The following is a 20,211-nucleotide window of genomic DNA, read 5'->3' on the forward strand; positions in this document are numbered from 1 at the left end:
AAAAAAAAAAAAAAAAGTCTGTCTATTCTTCCCTTTTGTAGATCAGTTATATGAGATTCCATGGAGTAGTTGTAGGAAGGTAGGTAGTGGAACTATAATTCCAGCTTGACTGGTAGAGTGCTAGGTCATCTTTAGGAAAAGCTGGGTTGGTGTTCAGTGTTCTCGGTTTTGTACTGCTTGATTGATCAATCATACTCCGGTTGATAAACTTCCCCTGAAGGATCATCCTCCTAGTGGATCAACTTCCTCTTGACAGACAAATTGAATACACTGAACAATATTATCCCAATCACCATACACACAGAAATTCCATCACCAGTGTAAAATGGCCGTTAGAGAGTGAAACAACAGGAAATCAAGCATTTTTGAATGTTCAGGGGATGTTTGAAATGTAGACTAAAATTGGGAGGGATAATTGAAGTGAGAAAAAAAAAAAAAAGAAGGAAAAAAACTCTTCTATGTAGTTTCATCTAGCAGAAAATACCATGACCAGCGGGAAAAGTAATTCAGAAGCACGTATTCTCTCACATATCTCAGCAGCATCAGCTAACAAAAGCTTAGTCCATGTGAAAAGAATTTCACTGACAATTACAGTGATGCACACTTCTACAAACAAACTTGGATCACAAATTCAGTTGGAGAAAACAGAAACACACAAAAATCCATACATTAATCAGAGAAAAACAACAGAAGCTAGCAGTACCAGAAAGCAGAAACAAACCCTAACATTTCCGCGGCTAAATTCGGAAACACTCACCAGGATCTTCGCAGCAAGCGAGTGGGAAGGTCCACGGTTGGCGAGAGCATTGAGCGCCACCTCGGCGGCAGAATGCTCAGCCTGGCGGAGCGTGGAGCAGTAGTTAGGGCTCTCGAACGTCTCGCCGTTAAAGTTCACGGTCGCCTTGAATCGCGGCGCGTGATCAGGACCTTCTCTGATGCACGAATACGACGGCAAGTTGAAGCAGCTCCTCTGCGCCAGCTCCTGCAGCTGGTTCTTATACATTTCTCCCGACCACAACCAAACCCTTCCAAACCTTCAAAATCGATAAATCAAACGGAAAAACAATCAGCTCAGATCATCACAGCCGACACCAGCTCCGATCGGAGGGTTTCTAGACAGAGAAAGCAACATCGCAGCAAATGGCCGGTAGAGAGAGAGAGATTGGAGCTTCGTAGCAGAGAAGAGAAAGAGAGAGCGGGCGAGGGATTCTACTCTCTCGGCATCAGAAACAACGAAGGAGAGTGTGAATGCTAAGAATGCTTTTTGTTTGCATTTATCTCTCAGAGACTAATTCGATCATCTACACGCGGACACATGGGAAAGATATAAGAACTAGTGGTATTAGCCGTTGGATTAGTGGAAATCGGTAGCAGAGTTGATCGCAGCGTGGCGTGTGTTTGGTTATGGTGCGGTAGGCCGTATGGGAAAACTGAGTTTATGAGGTTTGTTTAGATCAAGTTGAGTGTTAATGATGGGAAGTTGAGCCATTAAGTGCTTAGATTAGGAGTGTTTAATGTAATTAGTTAATTATTGATAGTGGTTAATATGGGTGTGTTAAATATAGAAAACACACAATAAATAAATAAATAACTATATATATTCAAGCCAAAGACCTTGTGGCTAGTGGCACCCGGTGTCCCGGTTTACCCTCCCACATGGAGGGTCAATTGTTGACTCTGGGAGTAGATTTGAGCCTCAGTCACGCCAATATGTGTGCATTATCTTAAGGTATAAAAGTGCGCACCTTAAGCTATAAGTTTTAAATTAAACTGACTAGAAGGTAACGCACATTAACCTTAAAACTTAAACACCTTAAGTTTTAAACTGACTAGCAAGTGACGCACCTTAGCCTTAAAACTTAAACACCTTAAGTTTTAAAGTGACTAGAAAGTGATGCACCTTAAACTATAAAACTACGCACCTTAACCTTAAAACTTAAGCACATTAAGTTTTAAATTTTTTTTTTTGAAAACACATTAAGTTTTAAATTGATGCACCTTAAACTAGAAAGTGACGCACATTAAGCTTTAAACATGTACACCTTAATCACATAAAATATGTACTGGCTTTAAGTTTGAACAATATGCAAAATGACTAAATTACCACCGTATTTTTTTAATATGTGTTCTTTTTAGACGTTGATTTTAGAAGGATCAATGACTAACATTAAACCCTATTTTTCACCTGAGGCTTGCAAAATAGTTTAATTTGAATTTAATAAAAATCCAAACTTAAATTTTTTTACTTTTAAACCAAATCAAGCGTTCATATACCAACTCATACGTCTACCCACATGGGTAATTTCACCTAAACTTGACCATTTCTAACGCTCATCAAATGGTTAAGAATTTGTAGGGAGGGGGAGTACAGTGGGGGATGGGGACTAAAACGACTAGAATAAGAAAATAAATCATTTGTAAATTTGTGTTATATTTGATAGGTTAAAAATAGAAGTGCCGCGAAATATATATGTATCATGTATATATAAACTTGGGATAATCTAAGTGACTTGATAGAGTAGTTAGTTTGGTAACTACAATGTTTAAAGTTCAACTCTTAATCTATTGACCTTCTCGATTTGAGACGATCAGCTATAGACATTAAACAATGATCACAATGAAGACTTCACCCATATCGCATCTTGTTATCTTCAATACCATCATATATAATAAAGATATTTATGTGGTGGGGCTCCTTGTAGTTCGGCATCAAGAACAAGTCCTCTCATCACCTAAGGCCTTTACCATTAGTGGTATTGGATGAGTTTTTGGAATAGTAAAAATTAAAAGGTGAGTGTTTAACAAATGTGGATGGTTATCTTAAAAAAAAAATGTGGATGGTGAGTTTTTTTAGATATCTTTCTCCTGCAAATATCAGAATTTTGGCAGGTGGGTCCAGCGCCGAGAGGAATTGGCTCTTTTTTGTGCGTTGTGCGCAAACTACGCGCCCACCGGGCACGTTAAGAACTTTGCTTTTTGTTTTTTTATTGTTTTAGATTGTGTTTTTTTTTTCTTTTTTCTTTTTTCCTTTCCCTCACATTTTATCTTTCCTAATCACACCTAAAAAAATTCTTCAAAAATCTATCACTATTAAGGAAGGCTTAATGGGTCGCTGCGTTACAGTGATTTATCTATCCATTAGTCTACTATTTTGTAGGGCCAAAATGCGGGAACGCGACATTGGCCAGAAAATTTTGCCTTTATCAAGAAATAAAAAATAATTTTTAAAAAATTACATCATTTTTTTCTTCACATGCATATATATTCAAATATTCAATATATAATCGTATACCTCTGACAGAGGTGTCAAAGTAGAAGAAATTTAGGCATTGAATGGCAGTCAAAAGAAGGTTCGCATCTTTGAAGAAGTGGTCGGAGACTAGGAATATATTATATTATTGAACTTGTTTAACAAGTAATTAACGACCACCCCAAAATAATAAATTAAAATAAAACAATATCGATATTACTGAATTTGACCTTGTAAATTCCCTTTTTACGTCAAGCTTAATTAATTACCTATTACCTATTGTATATATGTAACTAAATTTACCATGTTACGTAATTATTATATGTTTTTATTACGTTACTAACAATGTCATTATTCATTAATTTTTTTTTTAAAAGAAAAAGAGATTAAAATGTTAGCAATACTATTCAATTTTATCTCAACATATCAAAATATTTATTAGTAGTGTATATGTCAAAATGTGAGATATTTTGAGGATACCAACATATCACACATTTACCAGGAACAAAATATGGCAATAGACTAGGTGCCCAATCTCGCCATAAAGAATGGTCAAGGCTTAAAGGTAATGGAGTTTTTCCCTGTTCCCCTCCAACGGATCCTAAATGATGATAAGTTAGGTGTTTTTCGGGGAAGGAAAGTACTGGTCAACAATAGATAGGCTTCCGTTTGGTTCCCCGCTCCACATTTTATTATATAAAAAATGAAAGAGTTGTCTAGATCAAATAGGATCAATCAATATTAACAACAATTTTTTTTAAAGGAAGATTTAAGTTGAAAGTTGTATGTCCGGTTGTTGTACGAGGTTGTCGTAGTAAAAAATTAACGCAATCTAAAAAATAACTATCTAAGTATCTAGCTAATGTATGATATAGTGATAATATTGAGAAGAGTCTAAACATTGAGCTGTCTAAAGTAAGTTATTGACGTCAAGATCTTGATGATGGGATGCGAAACAATCTCATATTAACCTCACAAGAGACTATAGTGAAGTTCTGAAGTATGAAGTAACAAGTGCATTGCAATATTGCAATTACATACAATGTATAACTTTTGAAAAACAAAAATGTATTTCAGAAAAAGAAAACGAATCTTTATACATATATAAAGACAAAATATTTTTTTTTAAATAATAATAATAATTTCAGCCATCCATCATGTGCCTAACTAAAATGGATTAATTATAATTAACAACTAAAAATCAATGAGGATGGCTGCGCTAATGATCGCCGCAGGTATTACATTATGCATTTAGCCCTAATAATATTCAAGATTTGGTCTAACCAGTCCACCACAACGTGCCACGTGACTAAAATGAAAAAATCTTCTCCCTTTTCCGGCAGGCGTACGTCACATTCCCGGCGAAAAGCCCAGTCCATCAACGCCTACCGAGCGGATGAGCGAGTGGTGGCTACCGCCGCAGCTCAGCGCTCTGATCAGCCGCCACAGCCTCCTCCTTGCTCCGTCTCCGCCGCTCACTATCGCGCTCTCTACGTCACCATTTTCCGTTCGAGTGGACGACGACGACGTCATTTTTCGACTTCTCCGATTCCTGATGTCTCTCAACTCCATTGCTTCCATCGAGGCTCTCGAAAATCCGAAGAAGACTAACAGCCACCTTGACTTCCCCGACGGCGACGATGATAACGGCGGCGATCTCATCACCGACAGGCTACGAACGTCGTCGTTTTTAGCCGATGATGAATAACAACAATAATAATCCTTCTTCACCTTCACCGAAGACGACGATTCATCGCTCTTCTTCTCCGCGCTCGCGCCTTTTCGCGACGCGCCAAAAATCTTTGCTCTGAAAATCCGGAGAAAGCGGTTACCGCCTCCACCATGCTCGATCTTCTTCTCCGAGATCCGCGCCGCATTTTTCGGCGACGGTTGCTGTTTCTTACTGGAGATCAGTTTCCCGCAGAAAATAATGTTGTCCGGAGGGTTAGAAACGGCGTTCTTCTTCCACTCCTCGCTAAAAAACTCGAATCCGCCGTCACCTTCTCCTTCTACCGCCGCCGAAGACGACGACGACAGGGAGGTGAAGCTGGTACCGCTAGAGCTTTGCGACTCCGACTTGCCGGAATATTGATCCCACTCGGCGGCGTTACAGTACGCCGGAAGATCAGAAAGCGAAAGAGTATCGTCTTCGTCTTCCTCCTCCTCCTCCGGCAGCTTCTTCTTTGGCTGGATCATGAAGATATCAGAGAGAGAAAGCTGGTTTTTCTCAGCAGGCATAATTATGGTTGATGATGATGATTAAGGCTCTAATGGCCTTAATTAATGAAGCATTAGAGTAGGTACGTGGTTTGGAGAATAGAGACAACTTTGAAGAAGAAGTAAAGGGGGGTTTTGAGTGGTTATATACATCCTTGGAATATGAGAGCTGAAGCTTAGGTGGCAATGAAGGACATTGTTGACCATTTCAAGAAAGTTGCATTGCTAGCTTGGTTTAACTAAGGGGCAGGAAAAATGTGATCACATTTCTAGAAGATATAGATATGTTCTATGGGAGAGCCAAGTCACTCTAATGTTACGTTTGGTAATTCCACTTTAATTTACTCATGTAAGTACTATTTGACCAATTCAGTTAATTTGGATTATCTCGATAATATTTCACTTTGAATAAATTTAATTTGTGTGAGACATGCATTCATTTTAGTTAAAAATATATTAATTTTTATATAATAAAGTAAAAAATTTCACTAAATCTCACCCTGCAATATTTGAAGGCATCCCCAACTAAAAATAAAACATATGTAAAGGCTATTAATTTAAAGTAAATTATATTAAACAAAAGTTAATAATCAATAATAAAAATGATATTGTACTTATGAAAAAAAAAATGGATGAGGAGGGATACCAATAATCATAATTAGGGAAAAAATTAATTAAACTTTACCATCTCAATGACATGCACCAGGTAAATCACATGGTTCAGTCGAAAAATTTAAAAGTGTACATTAATTAAATAAATCGTTTTTGATAAAAATTAAAAATATAAGAATCGACCACTGCCCATTCAGCCACTCATCATTTCAATCAACTCTGGAAAATTGTTGTTTCTATTGCATACATACATATATGGTATTCTAGAACTCGATTGTACGCATATATAGACTAAGACTATTTTGATAGTTACGGATATATGCAAGGTTGCTTCATTGACTCTTCTACCCTTTAACACTGATTTTAGGATCTTCAAAGTATAGTATGACCTAGCTAGCAACCTAGAAACATTACATAAAATATTTGTTTCAATTCATTAAAAAAATTCAATTCTTTTAATGTCTCCACAGTAAGAAATTAAACACAAACACTACTTAATCATGTCACACTCTAATTCAAATATTAGTTTTTGGGCATATACTCATCAGTATAGAAGTATCCAAACCAAACTTCATTCTAAAACCTCAAGTTTCAATATAATGTGGATTTCGACCTAATCTCTCTCGATCTATATATATATATATATAGAGTCATAAATACATATATATATATATATANTATATATATATATATATATATATATATAGAGATATATATATATATATATATATATATATATATATATATATATATATATATATATATATATATATATATATATATATAAGTTATTACACAAATGCACACAGATCAAACTAGATTGTGTATGTGCAATTTGCTCATCATGAATGCACATACACAAGCTACCTTGTGTGCATACGTGTATGTAGTAGCTTGTGTGCATTTACGAAGAGTCTCATGTGACTCACAAGAACATGTAAATGCACTTGAATAGTTGAATATTAGTATTACACGGTGCACTATATAAAATTATAAAATACATTCAACAATTTGTAAATATGCAATTTTAAAAAAAAAAGTGCAAACTGTAATGACATTTTTGGTTCGTTGAAAAGAATTTTGAAGAATAGATATTTAAATGATGTAAACTATGAATATTAATTTAGTGGATGAGAAACATAATTTAAGATTTATTGTTTGTCGTAAGGTATGAGGATTAGATAATTGATCTGAATTATCCAACGATTACAAGAGAGAGAGAGAGAATTGATCTGAATTATCCAACGATTACAAGAGAGAGAGAGAGTCCTTATAGTACAGGCTACTGATGACTCTCCTACTCTATAGGCTAGACTATCAGACTAAGCTACAGCCACTTAAAGTAATAACATATAATAACAAATAATAAAGTGTAACAAACTATAACATAACTCATACACCCCCTCAAGCGCAAGGTTGAAGCTCGACAACATTGAGCTTGTGTCGCAGAGCTTGGAAGCGTGGAGCAGGAAGAGGTTTGGTGAAGATATCTGCGATCTGGTCATGTGACGAAACGAAGCTAACTGTGAAGTCCCCTGATGCAACCTTGTCTCGTACAAAATGATAATCAATTTCCACGTGTTTAGTTCTAGCGTGAAAGACTGGGTTGGCTGCTAGATAAGTGGCACCAAGATTGTCGCACCACAAATGAGTTGGTTTTCCTGAGTCAAGTCCAAGCTCACGTAAAAGAGACATAATCCAAGTGACTTCAGCAGAAACATCGGCTAACCCTTTGTACTCGACTTCTGTAGAGGAGCGGGCCACAGTGCGCTGTTTGCGGGAAAGCCAAGAGATTAGATTATCCCCATAATAGACGGCATAGCCACTGGTTGACTTTCGATCCACCGGGCATCCAGCCCAATCTGAGTCGGAGTAAGCATGCAACTCTGTAGATGAAGACTGAGATATACGGAGACCAAACAGCTGAGTACCCTTAACATATCGGAGGACCCGTTTGAGAAGACACCAGTGCTCGGCAGTTGGAGAGTGCATAAACTGACAGAGCCTGTTAACTGCATAGGAGAGGTCTGGCCTAGTGATAGTAAGATACTGGAGTGCGCCAACAATGCGACGATATTGAGTAGGGTTGTCAAAAACTTCATCTGTAGGAGAGACAGGCTGTGAGGTGGCAGCTGGAGTAGCCAGTGCCTTGCACTCAAGCATCCCAGCACGGGAGAGAATATCCTTCATATACCGACGTTGAGACAGCATGAACCCTTGCGAGTCAGAAATCGTCTCAATACCCAAAAAGAAACTCGGAGAGCCTAAGTATCTAATTTTAAAGGTTCCAGAGAGTCGGGCCAGTAATTTGTTAATGACGAGATCAACAACGACAGTACGGACTGGTCTTGTTGAATCCAGATTGGGTATGCCAGATTAGGTGGTGGTGGTGACGGCGGCTGTGTTGTCAGAGCAGGGAGTGTCGCCGGCGGGCAGGGATTCGATCCATCGAGGAAGCCAAGGAGGCCTTGCCCGCGGAGGAACGACACCAGCTGAGTTCGCCAATGCAGATAATTGCGAGTGGTGAGTTTTACCGACACATAATGATGTGCGGCGGTGAGGGAGGGTGGTGGTACCGACAGTTGAGAGGCAGCGACAGTGATGGCACCATCGGAGGGGGCTGCGTCCATGATACGTGATCGGAAAACCGATGGGGGTTTGGGATCGGAAAATCGAAGGAGAGAGGTGATCGGGATTGGTTGATGAAAAAACAGTCACCTATCGCGTCTGATACCAGATTAGAGAATTGATCTGAATTATCCAACGATTACAAGAGAGAGAGAGAGTCCTTATAGTACAGGCTACTGATGCTCTCCTACTCTATAGGCTAGACTATCAGACTAAGCTACATCCACTTAAAAGTAATAACATATAATAACAAATAAAAAAGTGTAACAAACTATAACATAACTCATAATGAGTTCGATCATTGTCGTGAATATCGAAAGTTGGGACATCATAATTCATGCACGAGATGAAAATGGATTTTCTTGAACTGCATAAAATACTACTAGAAGGGGAGAATTATCAAGGTGTGACTCCTGTTGTTTTTGTAGTGTACGGCGTATAAAACAATTCAATCCCAAATGGCATTAGAAGCTTCTATTCTTTACGTACGTATATGATGACAATTAATGTCTATGATCAAAACATCCATTCTCTATATTTATACTTTTTATAGAGAATTTAAATTCACATACAATTAATAAAAGCATCACTATCGGTCAAAAAATAAAATCTCTTCTATGATGTTTTCACGGAAGAAGGAGATGGGAAAGAAAATAATGAGATTTAATCTACTCTTTAAAAATTTTTGAATTTCTTAAAAGAAAAAAAAAACATTAGACCTATAAGGAGCATTAGATGTCGTCAACTTTATATGTATATCCCACGTTGACCGGATAAAAATTCCTTTATTTCAAAATCATTATATTGTTCTTGTTCTAAGACTATTAATGCAAAGATCCTTCTGTGTGTACCAGAAAATGTATAAGTACATAAATTCTTTACTTTATTTTTAAATGAAAAGTTTTCCCAATTAATAATCACCCAAAATCTTTAATTTAGTCCTTAAAAAAAACAATCTTTATATATTCAAAATTTTCATACATATGGGCTATTCCATTAAATTTTTGAGAGATCCGCCAGTGAATAGCAATAATGCAGCGGAAGATGAAGAACCCGCCGGGAAAATCCATCATTGCCGCCTCCTGACGGCGGAAACAGGCTGTAGTGTATGAAAACGGCGCTGAGTTGCGGCGGTGGAAGATTAGACATACTTGGATAAAAACACAGACAAAAAGTTGAAAGGGCAAATTGTTTATGAAGAAAAATGTGGATTTATGTTTTTAAAAAAAAAAAACATGAAGATAGCAGCTATCTTGAAGTGCATAATTATCTAAAATAGTACTCCCCATGTTGGAGTGGTTGAGCTTTAGCAGCCATCTTTCATAGTTCTAATTATTTGACCCTCTATCCTAGCTTGGACTCCCTAACAAAAACAAAGTTCAAATTCTCTCACTCTCTCTCTCTCTCTCTATATATATATATATATATATATTGGATCAAATGCAGATAGAGTTTCCCGTGCAAATGTACAGATCTGCACCACCAGGTATGCATGAATGCACCACCATGTGTTCATAAATGCACCATGCAATTCCAAAAAGATGAAAAGCAGACAATCTAAAAGAAAAAAGGGCTGACTTAAATATGATAACAATGTAGGCCAAAACAATGCTTAACCATGAATCAGTTCAATAGCAAATATGAAATATCCACTCCAGGGAGATGATCTATGCCTAGGAATATATGAAAATCAGCTCTAACACAGTAAAAACTGCAAACAAATTGGCTCTTGCCACTGTTTCTGGTACAATCTTGAGCCAAAAGAAAGAGAATGCAGTCATTTTATGCCAATATTTTTATGAAATGTCTCATTAGTACCTTTATCAACAAAATCTCCGAAGTACTGGGAAGCCTCAAGGGTAGAGATGCTCACTACAAGTTCTTGAAGGCTGAATCGTGAGATGGTTTATTTGGGGTTAACTTTGCTAACAATGCCTTGTTATGACAATGCTCCGTGTCGACAAAATAAAAGTTCCCGTTGGCCTTGAATGTCACGAATGGTCTATTTGTCTCCGGTGGCTTGATATCTGCAAATTTGATAGTTTTTGGAATATATGTTGCCAGCCATGACATCATCTCCACCTCAAAACTGTCCGAGCCAGGCTGCCATCTGAGTTTGTGAATGTAGGGGCTCACGAACCAGTGAAGGGCTCCAGTAGTAGTAGCGCTCAAGAATATGACTGTTGATGCCACCGCTCCCTTCAGGATCACATTCATGTCGGGAGATGTCATGAAGGTTATCACCGGGCCTAAGGATACAGAGAGGCAGCAGGTCGACAAGGAGAGAAGCTTCACTTTCTTGATGGTATTTGAGATTGGACCGTAATAGATGACACCTGTGTCTTTTTCATCGTTTCCCACATCATTTCCTTTACGAGGTCCAATGCTAATCTTGTTATCCTCTTCTGCTGCGATGGATTTAGATAACCATCTCTTCTGGACAGTAGCAAGCTGCCGTGCATAATTGCTATCCGTTTTAGCATGCGTATAAGGAAAGGTCCCAGAACTACCCAGATGAAAACCTGATGAATTGAATTATGTCAATAACAGGAATAGAACCAAGTATTGACAAATGACAATTGCAAACTTTCTTTAAAATAAATTTTAAAAAAAAAAAAAAAAAAAACAATAGGAATATGGAAACTGGGAATCATTCACCGGAATGTTCTTTCTACCAACAAATCAAACATTGTTTACTTGAATGAAGACCATTGTATACTCAAGTAAAAATAAGCAAGGAAAAACAAGGACTTTCAAGACCCAGAATTATTTTTTTTCCTCTAATAAGAGAAACAAAGATTGTAGATTGAGTATTAGTATAGAAAAACTCTACTCTTGAAGGAGTTTCAAGACCCAAAAAGTCTAAATTGCAAAGTATCTTGAACCCCCCCAAAAAAAAAGCAATTTAATATTCTATTTACTTAATTGAAGCATAAAGAAAACACTGGACTAATGTTTGTTCCACACAAATAGAAAACCGAACAACATAAACTGAGACCCATAGGCGCTACAATCAGGCCTAATTTACAGTGTCTGTATTGTTCTCCATCAACCTTAAAGGGATGGACAAATGCATTCCAGAAATGGAGGGGTCATTTAAGCCCAAACAGTCAACTATTCTACACAACTGGACAAGAATATATACTCAAGCACACTTGATTCAGCAAAATTTCACCAGATCACTGAACCTAGATTGCTCAAAATGCTAAGTTGAGCCCATATTTTGATCCCCTAGAAATTTGCTTAACATCCATTTCCACAGAGTTTACCCCAAAACCCCCCACGCAATGAGTCAGTTCAAGAATCTTAGGGCCATAGCCACTCAGAAAGTTTCTGCCTTTATTTACAAAACTCAGGAGGCATGCGATAACAGTACCAAATTTCGTTTTTACACTAACTTCTTCACATTTTTCACTCTCCACAGCTAAACTGTCCGATAAAAAGTAACACGAATGTGATCGGGCAGTGAACCAACGAACATTCGCCCCGCTCCCACACAAAGCGTGTGCGATTCCTAAAATTAAATTAAACAAAGGCGACGAAGAAAAGAACCTGATCGGAAATTGGTGGAATTGAGACGAGTAGCCTGGGATCGAGCCAAACGAAAGAGCGCTGCAGCTCCTGCCATTTTTCCCGAGAGGATTTTGGATTCCGATACTCAATTTTGGTAAGCCCTCGTCCCAGACTCGTAGGGTTTTGCGTTAACACTTGTCAAATCTGGTAACATAATACTAAGATTCAAGAATCATATAAATTTTCGAAGAATTGGCAAACAAGACGGGCATTTGGTCTAGTGGTATGATTCTCGCTTAGGGTGCGAGAGGTCCCGAGTTCAATTCTCGGAATGCCCCATTTTTTTTGTTTTCACCAATTGACAAAACGGGTCGACCCGTGACGGGGCTCTTCTAGAAATCGTTACGGGGGAGGGGACGGAGTTATCGGTATTTGACTTCTAAATTGTAATGAATGCTTCTGACCTGTTTTGCTTTTTCTTCTAGATTTGTTTTTTTTTTTCCCCTTTTTTCTATTCTTTCTGTTATTTTTAAAACATTTTTTGCGCTATCTTCTAGTAGAGTAGTAGCTGTCTGTCTTACAGAATAATATTAATTTCAATTTTAACACATAAAATTTATTTATTTAGAAATTATATTTAAAATACTACTAAATACAAGAAAATAATCAAAAGAAAGATGAATAATAAATATGAAATGAAAATTGAGACGGAGGGAGTACTATTTTTCTCTGTCCTATTTGAACTTTTTTATATAGCATGTGCTTATAAATTGATTAATTGTCAAAACGAAGTTAATTAATAATCAAATACTGAAAATTTAATCAAATTATATCACGTCAAGACAATACCGAATGATGAGTAGGTAACGTTATTCTTTTCATAAACTCTTCTATTAATTATTGTTTTGTTCAATCAATAGGATTTTCCATATATATAGCCTTAATTATTCGTTATTGCAATTCGATCATATGTTTAAAGTCAAATCTCATATAAATTGAGATTTGTATAATTGAGATTTGTAGATTCTGTCAATATGATTTTAAAATTAGATTTCATATAAGTTGAGATTTGTAGATTATGTCAATAAGATTTTAAAATATAACAAGGTAACGTATTAACATAATTTTCAATAAATCAAATATAAAATTAGAAAGCAACTCGATCCATTGATAATTAAAATGTCAATATTATCATAAGGTAAGTTTTAAAAGTAACACTATTTCTCTCAAATTTATTGATATTAGATAATACAATATGATTAAGAGAAAATGACATTTTTAACACTTGAATTGTTTAACTTTTAAAATTTTGGTTCATGTTAATTAATTTAACAAGTTTAGTCTTTTAATTGTCCACTATGTTGCACTTTCAATTTTGTTTGTTATATAATATTAATTATCAAACTCCATTAGCATGCAAACTCTTTTTATGAGGTCATTTGTGTTATTTATAATCAATATCCATAGTTAAAGTTTAATTGTTTCAATGTGAATGCTATTTTTAACTGTGAATATTGATTATAAATAATAAGAATAATCTCATATGTTGATATGATTTGATAATCTATAACACTAAGAAGTAAAAGTGCATCAGGATGAAACTATGAATAATTAAAAGACTATATTTGTTTAAATTAACTTACAAATACGGAGTACCAAAATTCTAAACGTAACACAATTCAAGGCCAAAAATATTGTTTTCCCTATGATTATATATATATATATATATATATATATATATATATAAATTAAAAAAGTTTAATTTTGAATTTGTAGTTTTATAAACTCAATTTTTTGATAGATTATGTTATTAAAAAATGATGTTATGTTGTAAATTTTTTAATAATTGCTGGACAAACTCAATAAACTGGACTAAATGGATTGGATTTTTGTATTTATTTTTTTTATTTTTTGAAAACAATGGATTGGATTTTTGTAAAGATTGAAATTTATAATTGTTACAAAATACTATTATCTGATAATATTAATATGCCCAATTTTTAATAGTTTTAATATAATTGTTAAGCATAGTCAAATCTGGTGTAAGTAATAGTTGGATTACAATTGGAAAAAAATAAAACAAAATAAATTTATTAGGGAGTATATTTTGGGTTTTGACCAAAATAAAGAAGACCCTTCATTAAAGACGAAAGACTGCAATGACAATAGATTCATGTATTTATCTGTATATATATGCTGTCCATTTCCATTATTCTCTTTCACATCATATTTCACAGTTTCGTTGGTTCTGAAATGGAAATGGAGAAAGGTAGCGACTGCGACGACTACTCCGCTCTCTCTTTCAGATCGTACCTTGAAAATGGACACGAACATGATCACGAAGTAGTGTTGGATGATAATCCATGGCCGCCGTCTCAAGAGCTTTTCTACTTCTTCTCCGATTTCGCCTCGGCCGCAGATCGCTGCGGAAAAATCGTTCGCGGAGGCGATGCGGCGGTTGCGGAGAGAAATGAGGCGCGTGAAGTGGATTGTTTCCGGTCCAGTTCGTTCAGCGGCAAGAGGGAGGCGCGCGAGGTTTCGCTGTCGTCGTCGCCGTCTCAGAAGGTGAACATTAGTTCTCTGGCGTCGATGTCGGCGAAATCGATGCGGCGGACGTTTATTTTTGGGCCGCTCAAGTTCAAGCCGGAGATGGATCTGGTCGCGATCAAGGAGAGGCAGCGCCGCCTCTCTCCCAAGAGAGTGTTGCCGGTGGCCACGAACGCCGCCGGAGAGGGGGCGGAGAACGGTGGTGGTAAATTGGAGAGGGTGCAGCTGACCAGGTGTCGAACTAGGAATCATCTATCCACCGTGTTGGCTAAGCCGTTTAGCTGTTTTACTGTGACCAAATAATTTGTTTGGCTTTAGCTGATCGGTTGACCCTATACGGCTATAACTTTACTTTTAATTACATATAATGCATTTATGCATGCACCATATTTTACTGAAATGTTTAGATCAGAGACAATATGATAATTTGTATACAAAAAAAGTAAAAAATATTTATGGTTGGTCCATGATCCCAAATATTTTTGAGATAGATATTGACTTAAATATATGAAACTCACCCTAATATACTTTGTCTTGCATTAAGTAAATATTAATATTGCCACTTATGATTTTCTATATAACTAATATTGATTGCCAAAGACCTGTGCCACTCGGTTGCACCCTCATATGAAAGGTTTGCACCCTCATATGAAAGGGGATGAGTTTGAGTCTCAACGAAGGCGATATTGATTTCTTGAAAATAATTGATTTTTTTTCCAAGCTAAAACCTATATATTAAATTAAGTAATTGACAATCTAAATATACTAAAATGTATTATGGTTACGTTTTTTGTTGAGACGTCTGTAACTTGAGGATCAATTATGAACTTTTGTTGACACTTTCGTTTTGTCTTAAGCATGTATGTATCGTTGGCTTTCTTTTTCTCGATTGTTTTGTTCTCGCGCCGCCCATCAAAACCCCAATTTCAAACTTCTGTCAATGGTTTCACATGCTATCATCCTGATATGAAAATTCTAATATGTCCTACGAATATCCATTTGAATCCACTCACTTCAAAACGTTCAATTTAACTCAACCACAATAATGCACACATATATGCCTATAATCTACCATAGCAATAATTATTATCCTTCATGTCATCTAGCTTATGCTCATGGATGATCTAGCTGCATAACTTGCATTTTTTTTGTTATGACGATGAAAACATGCAAACTACTACTCAAAAGTACCAATTGATAATACAAATTCCCTTAATGTAATCCGTATGTATAGCAATATAAGTAAAGTGTAATGCAGATTAGCAAATTGGCTATCCATCCCCTCCTTTTATTGATTGTTCTTGAGTAGATATAGAGAAAGTAAATAGTATAGCCTATTGGGTCTTGTTTACAGAGAGAATAAGAGAAGGAGTCATTCAAAATGAATGACTAGGACCTTTATATATGCCCAATACTCATACAGTACACCGAACATACGTATATGACTCGTATGATGGTATACTCGGGGTGTATTTTCTATCAAAGGATAATTGAAAGGCAATCCCAATCGAGTTGGTAAGACAATTAATTTGATTGAGATGACATGTTTGAATAGATCAGACAACCTAGGCTAGTTTTTGTGTGCGAGAAAAAGGAGGGCTAATGGGTAATATATCTAAACTATATGGGGCAAAAGTGAAAGGTATTTATATATTTCCTCCAACATCTGCCTTATTGAGTTATTGGGCCTATAACTATAAGCCTATTGGTGCCGAAAAGATAGGAACAGCGTTATTTCTCGCTCACGTTCTAAAACCCCTACGGCTAAAATCTCCGGCGGCGCGTTCACTGACAGCCTGACAATTATCCGAAAATGAAGGAGGAGAAGAAGCTAATAGCCCTAGGGTTCGAGGGCTCCGCCAATAAAATCGGCGTCGGAGTGGTGGCGCTCGACGGCTCAATCCTATCTAACCCTCGCCACACCTACATCACTCCGCCGGGGCAGGGCTTCCTCCCCCGCGAAACCGCCCAGCACCACCTCCAGCACGTCCTCCCTCTCATCAAATCCGCCCTAGACGCCGCCGGAGTAGCCCCCAAGGACATCGACTGCCTCTGCTACACCAAGGGCCCCGGCATGGGCGCGCCCTTACAGGTCTCCGCGGTGGTCGTCCGCGTCCTCTCCCAGCTCTGGAAGAAGCCAATCGTCGCGGTGAACCATTGCGTCGCGCATATTGAGATGGGCCGGATCGTTACCGGCGCGGTTGACCCCGTTGTGTTGTACGTCAGCGGAGGGAATACTCAGGTCATAGCTTATAGCGAAGGGAGGTACCGAATTTTCGGGGAGACCATTGATATCGCTGTTGGGAATTGCTTGGACCGGTTTGCTAGGGTTCTCAAATTGTCCAACGATCCAAGCCCTGGGTACAACATTGAACAGGTGACATTAGCTACAAATATACTGCTATTACTACTGATTTAATTCAAGTTATATATGCCTCCATTTTCGTTTGATCCGATTAAAGTTTTCTGCTACGCGTAGATTACTGTTAAAGGATAAATTTAATGATCTTATGAGGCAACATTTCCATTTGTAGCACATGAAAGAAGTCTAGCTACTGTGGGAAATTCTCCAATTCTGGAAAGGGGCCCTGATTTTTTAATAGAACTATAAATATTTTTTTAAAAATTCTGCCCCTTACTATTTATAGTAATATGCAGGGTGCATTTTTACATTATAGAATTTTCTAGTTACTGTTAGAAATTTTCCTTTCATAAGTTAAATTTGTGTTCCTGGTCTGTGTCATATTGCCCTTGGTATAAGTGTATAACGCAACTAGTTGAACAATTCAAAGAAAAGTAAGAGCATTGGCAATCGGAGGATGCAGGGTATTGACCCTGTTATGGGCATGTGTACAAAAACTTTGTGGAACTGTTGAGGCATGTCTCGTGATTTACCTCATCCATTAAGGCTTTAGGTTGGGGCTCTTAGGAGTAGGGTGCAATCTTTTTTCAAGAAAGGAAAACACTCAAAATATAGAACCTTTATTGGAAGAATCATTTTGTAGGATTTTAACTTTGTGGGAGATGCAAAAACAGTATAATCACTTGGGCCTATTGATATGTATACAAGACCTTCCCAGTTTCTCTTTTCCTTTGGTAATACAATTTTTATTTGTCAATACTATCTAATACTCCCTCTGCCCAATGTTTATTTGCCTGTTTTGGTTAATTTGAGTGTCTCTGTATACAATTCAATATTTATATTAAATTAAGACAGTGTTAGTGAATAAAAAATTTGTTTTGCCCTCAGATAATGAACATGACTGAACTGTTCTTCATTTCAGCTTGCAAAGAAAGGAGAAAAGTTCATTGAACTTCCATATGTAGTAAAAGGGATGGATGTTTCATTTAGTGGGATCTTAAGCTATATTGAAGCCACCACTGAAGAGATGCTAAAAAATAATGAGTGCTCCCCTGCAGATCTTTGCTACTCTTTACAGGTATTAGTTTCAAATTTCAATACTTGAACTACTTGGTTTTGATTTGTATTTTCACGTATAGCTCTTTTTCTTGAAATCACAAAGCGAAACGTTTGATACTCAATTCGCTTATCATTCTTTTAGGAAACTTTATTTGCAATGCTTGTGGAGATCACTGAGCGGGCCATGGCACATTGTGACACGAAAGACGTATTGATTGTTGGTGGTGTGGGATGCAACGAGCGATTGCAAGAGATGATGAGAACTATGTGCTCCGAGAGGGGTGGCAAATTGTATGCAACTGACGAGAGGTACTGCATTGACAATGGAGCGATGATTGCATATACCGGTCTCCTAGCTTATGCTCATGGAGCTTCGACTGCAATGGAGGAATCCACATTCACGCAGAGATTCCGAACAGATGAAGTGCTGGCAGTTTGGAGGGAGAAGGAATCAACCAATACCAGCAATACTACTGAGGTTAGCATCTAACCAGGCATTTGGAGTTCAAGGCTCCCACTATTTTCTTTGTCTGTAATTGCTTGATATGAAACAGAGGTTTAAATTCTCGAGTTTTTATGTTATGATTAGTTTATAATGTGCATTTGTATTCTAAGTTCATACTTTTTGAGATTATTGATAACAAATATGTAGTAATTGCAGGGAAATATATATTCTGGAAATTCCAAGTACCGTTTTTCTCTGTCTATGTAACGGTTTGTTCTTTGTTGTGCACTGATTCAAACGTTGATTGTCTTGGAGTGCGATTGCATTAACCCAAACGTTTCCAATTGAACTTCTTTAACAGCAAGTAAGCAAGTTCACACGCTAATTGTGAAGCAGCCATCAGTACTATCCGGTTTAACTATATGAATGAACATATGCTCAAGACTAGTAAATTAACTGATAAGTAAATGAATGGATGTGTAAAGATATAAAAGGGTAATATTATTATTTTTAGTCAAATTTTAACTTAAGATTAGTAAAGGTTAAATGATAGAGTACAATTATCACATAAAATTTTAAATGTGGGTGAGGGACATTGATAGTTTTTCAATTGAATTTTCGTGGCATAGAGAGGACCTTCGTCTAACAAAATAGAAAGGGTCGTCGTGGAGTTAGACTCGAAAGCAGTGGTGAAGGTTATGTGCAAATAGTTAAGTAGTTGAATTCCTCTTGGGTTATTTTGTTGATGTAAAAAAGCTTTTTGATGTAAAACAAAAGAAAACAAACAAACAAAATTTTAAATAGTGTTGGTTTCTATATTATCTAATGTGCTTTTGATTTACTAACTCACTATGAAGTTGACGAATATACAAACAAGTGAATTGACATGAAAATTTATAATAGTTACCATAAGCTATGGAGTGAATTTTTTTTGTAAGACCGTTTCAGAAATAAAATGTAAGGAGTATATTATTTAAAAGGGAAAATGTAATACCTTTATACCAAAATGTAAAGTATTATATTTTTATTTAAAATATTACATTTTCTCTTATAAAGACAAATACTTTATTCTTTATTAGTATTATATTTTTCAGTATAAATATTACATTTTCATCTTAACTTGATCCGTTTCACGAATAACAATATGTGAGACGGTCTTACACAAGTTTTTGTCTAAGCTATGTAATTTACTTATTATGCTTTTCCTATTTGTACACTAATTTTTATATACTTTTACACAAAATAACTTATATGTTTTGACTCGTTGTGGGTTTAATAGGTTGAGGAAATAATTATGAATAGATACTGCATTATATTAGAGTTAGTAGTATTTCAAAAAAAAACTATATTTTTGGTTTATGAGAGGATGAAACACAATTCGCGTAATAGAAGATTACGAGTTTAATTTTTATCAACACTTTTTTATTGAGCTTATCAAGCATAATCTGAATTTACTTAATGCACACTAATAGTGGTTTAATTTCGATGCAGTGAAATCTTAACAAAAATATATGTTTTCAAAAAACAAAAAACAAAAAACAAAAATATATGTAACAATATAAATATTAAATACCAAAG

General features: G+C 36.4%; 3 protein-coding genes and 1 non-coding gene across 4 annotated transcripts in view; 2 read left to right on the top strand and 2 right to left on the bottom strand.

The window, feature by feature from the left end:
- LOC116022325 (double-stranded RNA-binding protein 2-like) overlaps positions 1–1,241 on the bottom strand; it is a 3,654-nt gene extending 2,413 nt beyond the window's left edge. The window contains exon 1 of the mRNA XM_031262976.1: positions 758–1,241. Within this exon, the coding sequence (XP_031118836.1) occupies positions 758–1,003 (246 nt within the window). The 5' untranslated portion in view covers positions 1,004–1,241. The remainder of the gene's footprint in view (positions 1–757) is intronic.
- A 9,024-nt stretch (positions 1,242–10,265) lies between these two features.
- LOC116021862 lies at positions 10,266–12,404 on the bottom strand. Its single transcript, XM_031262362.1, has 2 exons — positions 12,260–12,404; positions 10,266–11,229 (listed from the first exon to the last, which is right to left on the bottom strand). The coding sequence occupies exons 1-2, from the start codon at positions 12,333–12,335 to the stop codon at positions 10,580–10,582; spliced, it is 726 nt and encodes a 241-aa protein (XP_031118222.1). The 5' UTR covers positions 12,336–12,404; the 3' UTR covers positions 10,266–10,579.
- An 82-nt stretch (positions 12,405–12,486) lies between these two features.
- Positions 12,487–12,558, top strand: TRNAP-AGG. The gene has a single exon. It is a non-coding gene; the product is annotated as a tRNA-Pro (tRNA).
- A 3,916-nt stretch (positions 12,559–16,474) lies between these two features.
- Positions 16,475–18,915, top strand: LOC116023800 (probable tRNA N6-adenosine threonylcarbamoyltransferase). The gene is made up of 3 exons (XM_031264817.1): positions 16,475–17,144; positions 18,052–18,207; positions 18,331–18,915. The coding sequence occupies exons 1-3, from the start codon at positions 16,581–16,583 to the stop codon at positions 18,676–18,678; spliced, it is 1,068 nt and encodes a 355-aa protein (XP_031120677.1). The 5' UTR covers positions 16,475–16,580; the 3' UTR covers positions 18,679–18,915.
- Positions 18,916–20,211: the final 1,296 nt, after the last annotated feature.

This window comes from Ipomoea triloba, chromosome 6 (assembly GCF_003576645.1).
Source record: "Ipomoea triloba cultivar NCNSP0323 chromosome 6, ASM357664v1".
Classification (NCBI taxonomy): domain Eukaryota; kingdom Viridiplantae; phylum Streptophyta; class Magnoliopsida; order Solanales; family Convolvulaceae; genus Ipomoea; species Ipomoea triloba.

Coding starts and splice junctions, on each gene's coding strand:
- LOC116021862 (XM_031262362.1), bottom strand. CDS start 12,335: ATGGCAGGAGCTGCAGCGCTCTTTCGTTTGGCTCGATCCCAGGCTACT. Junction 11,230..12,259: donor TTCCACCAATTTCCGATCAG/GTTCTTTTCTTC, acceptor TCAATTCATCAG/GTTTTCATCTGGGTAGTTCT.
- LOC116023800 (XM_031264817.1), top strand. CDS start 16,581: ATGAAGGAGGAGAAGAAGCTAATAGCCCTAGGGTTCGAGGGCTCCGCC. Junction 17,145..18,051: donor CTGGGTACAACATTGAACAG/GTGACATTAGCT, acceptor TCTTCATTTCAG/CTTGCAAAGAAAGGAGAAAA. Junction 18,208..18,330: donor ATCTTTGCTACTCTTTACAG/GTATTAGTTTCA, acceptor TCATTCTTTTAG/GAAACTTTATTTGCAATGCT.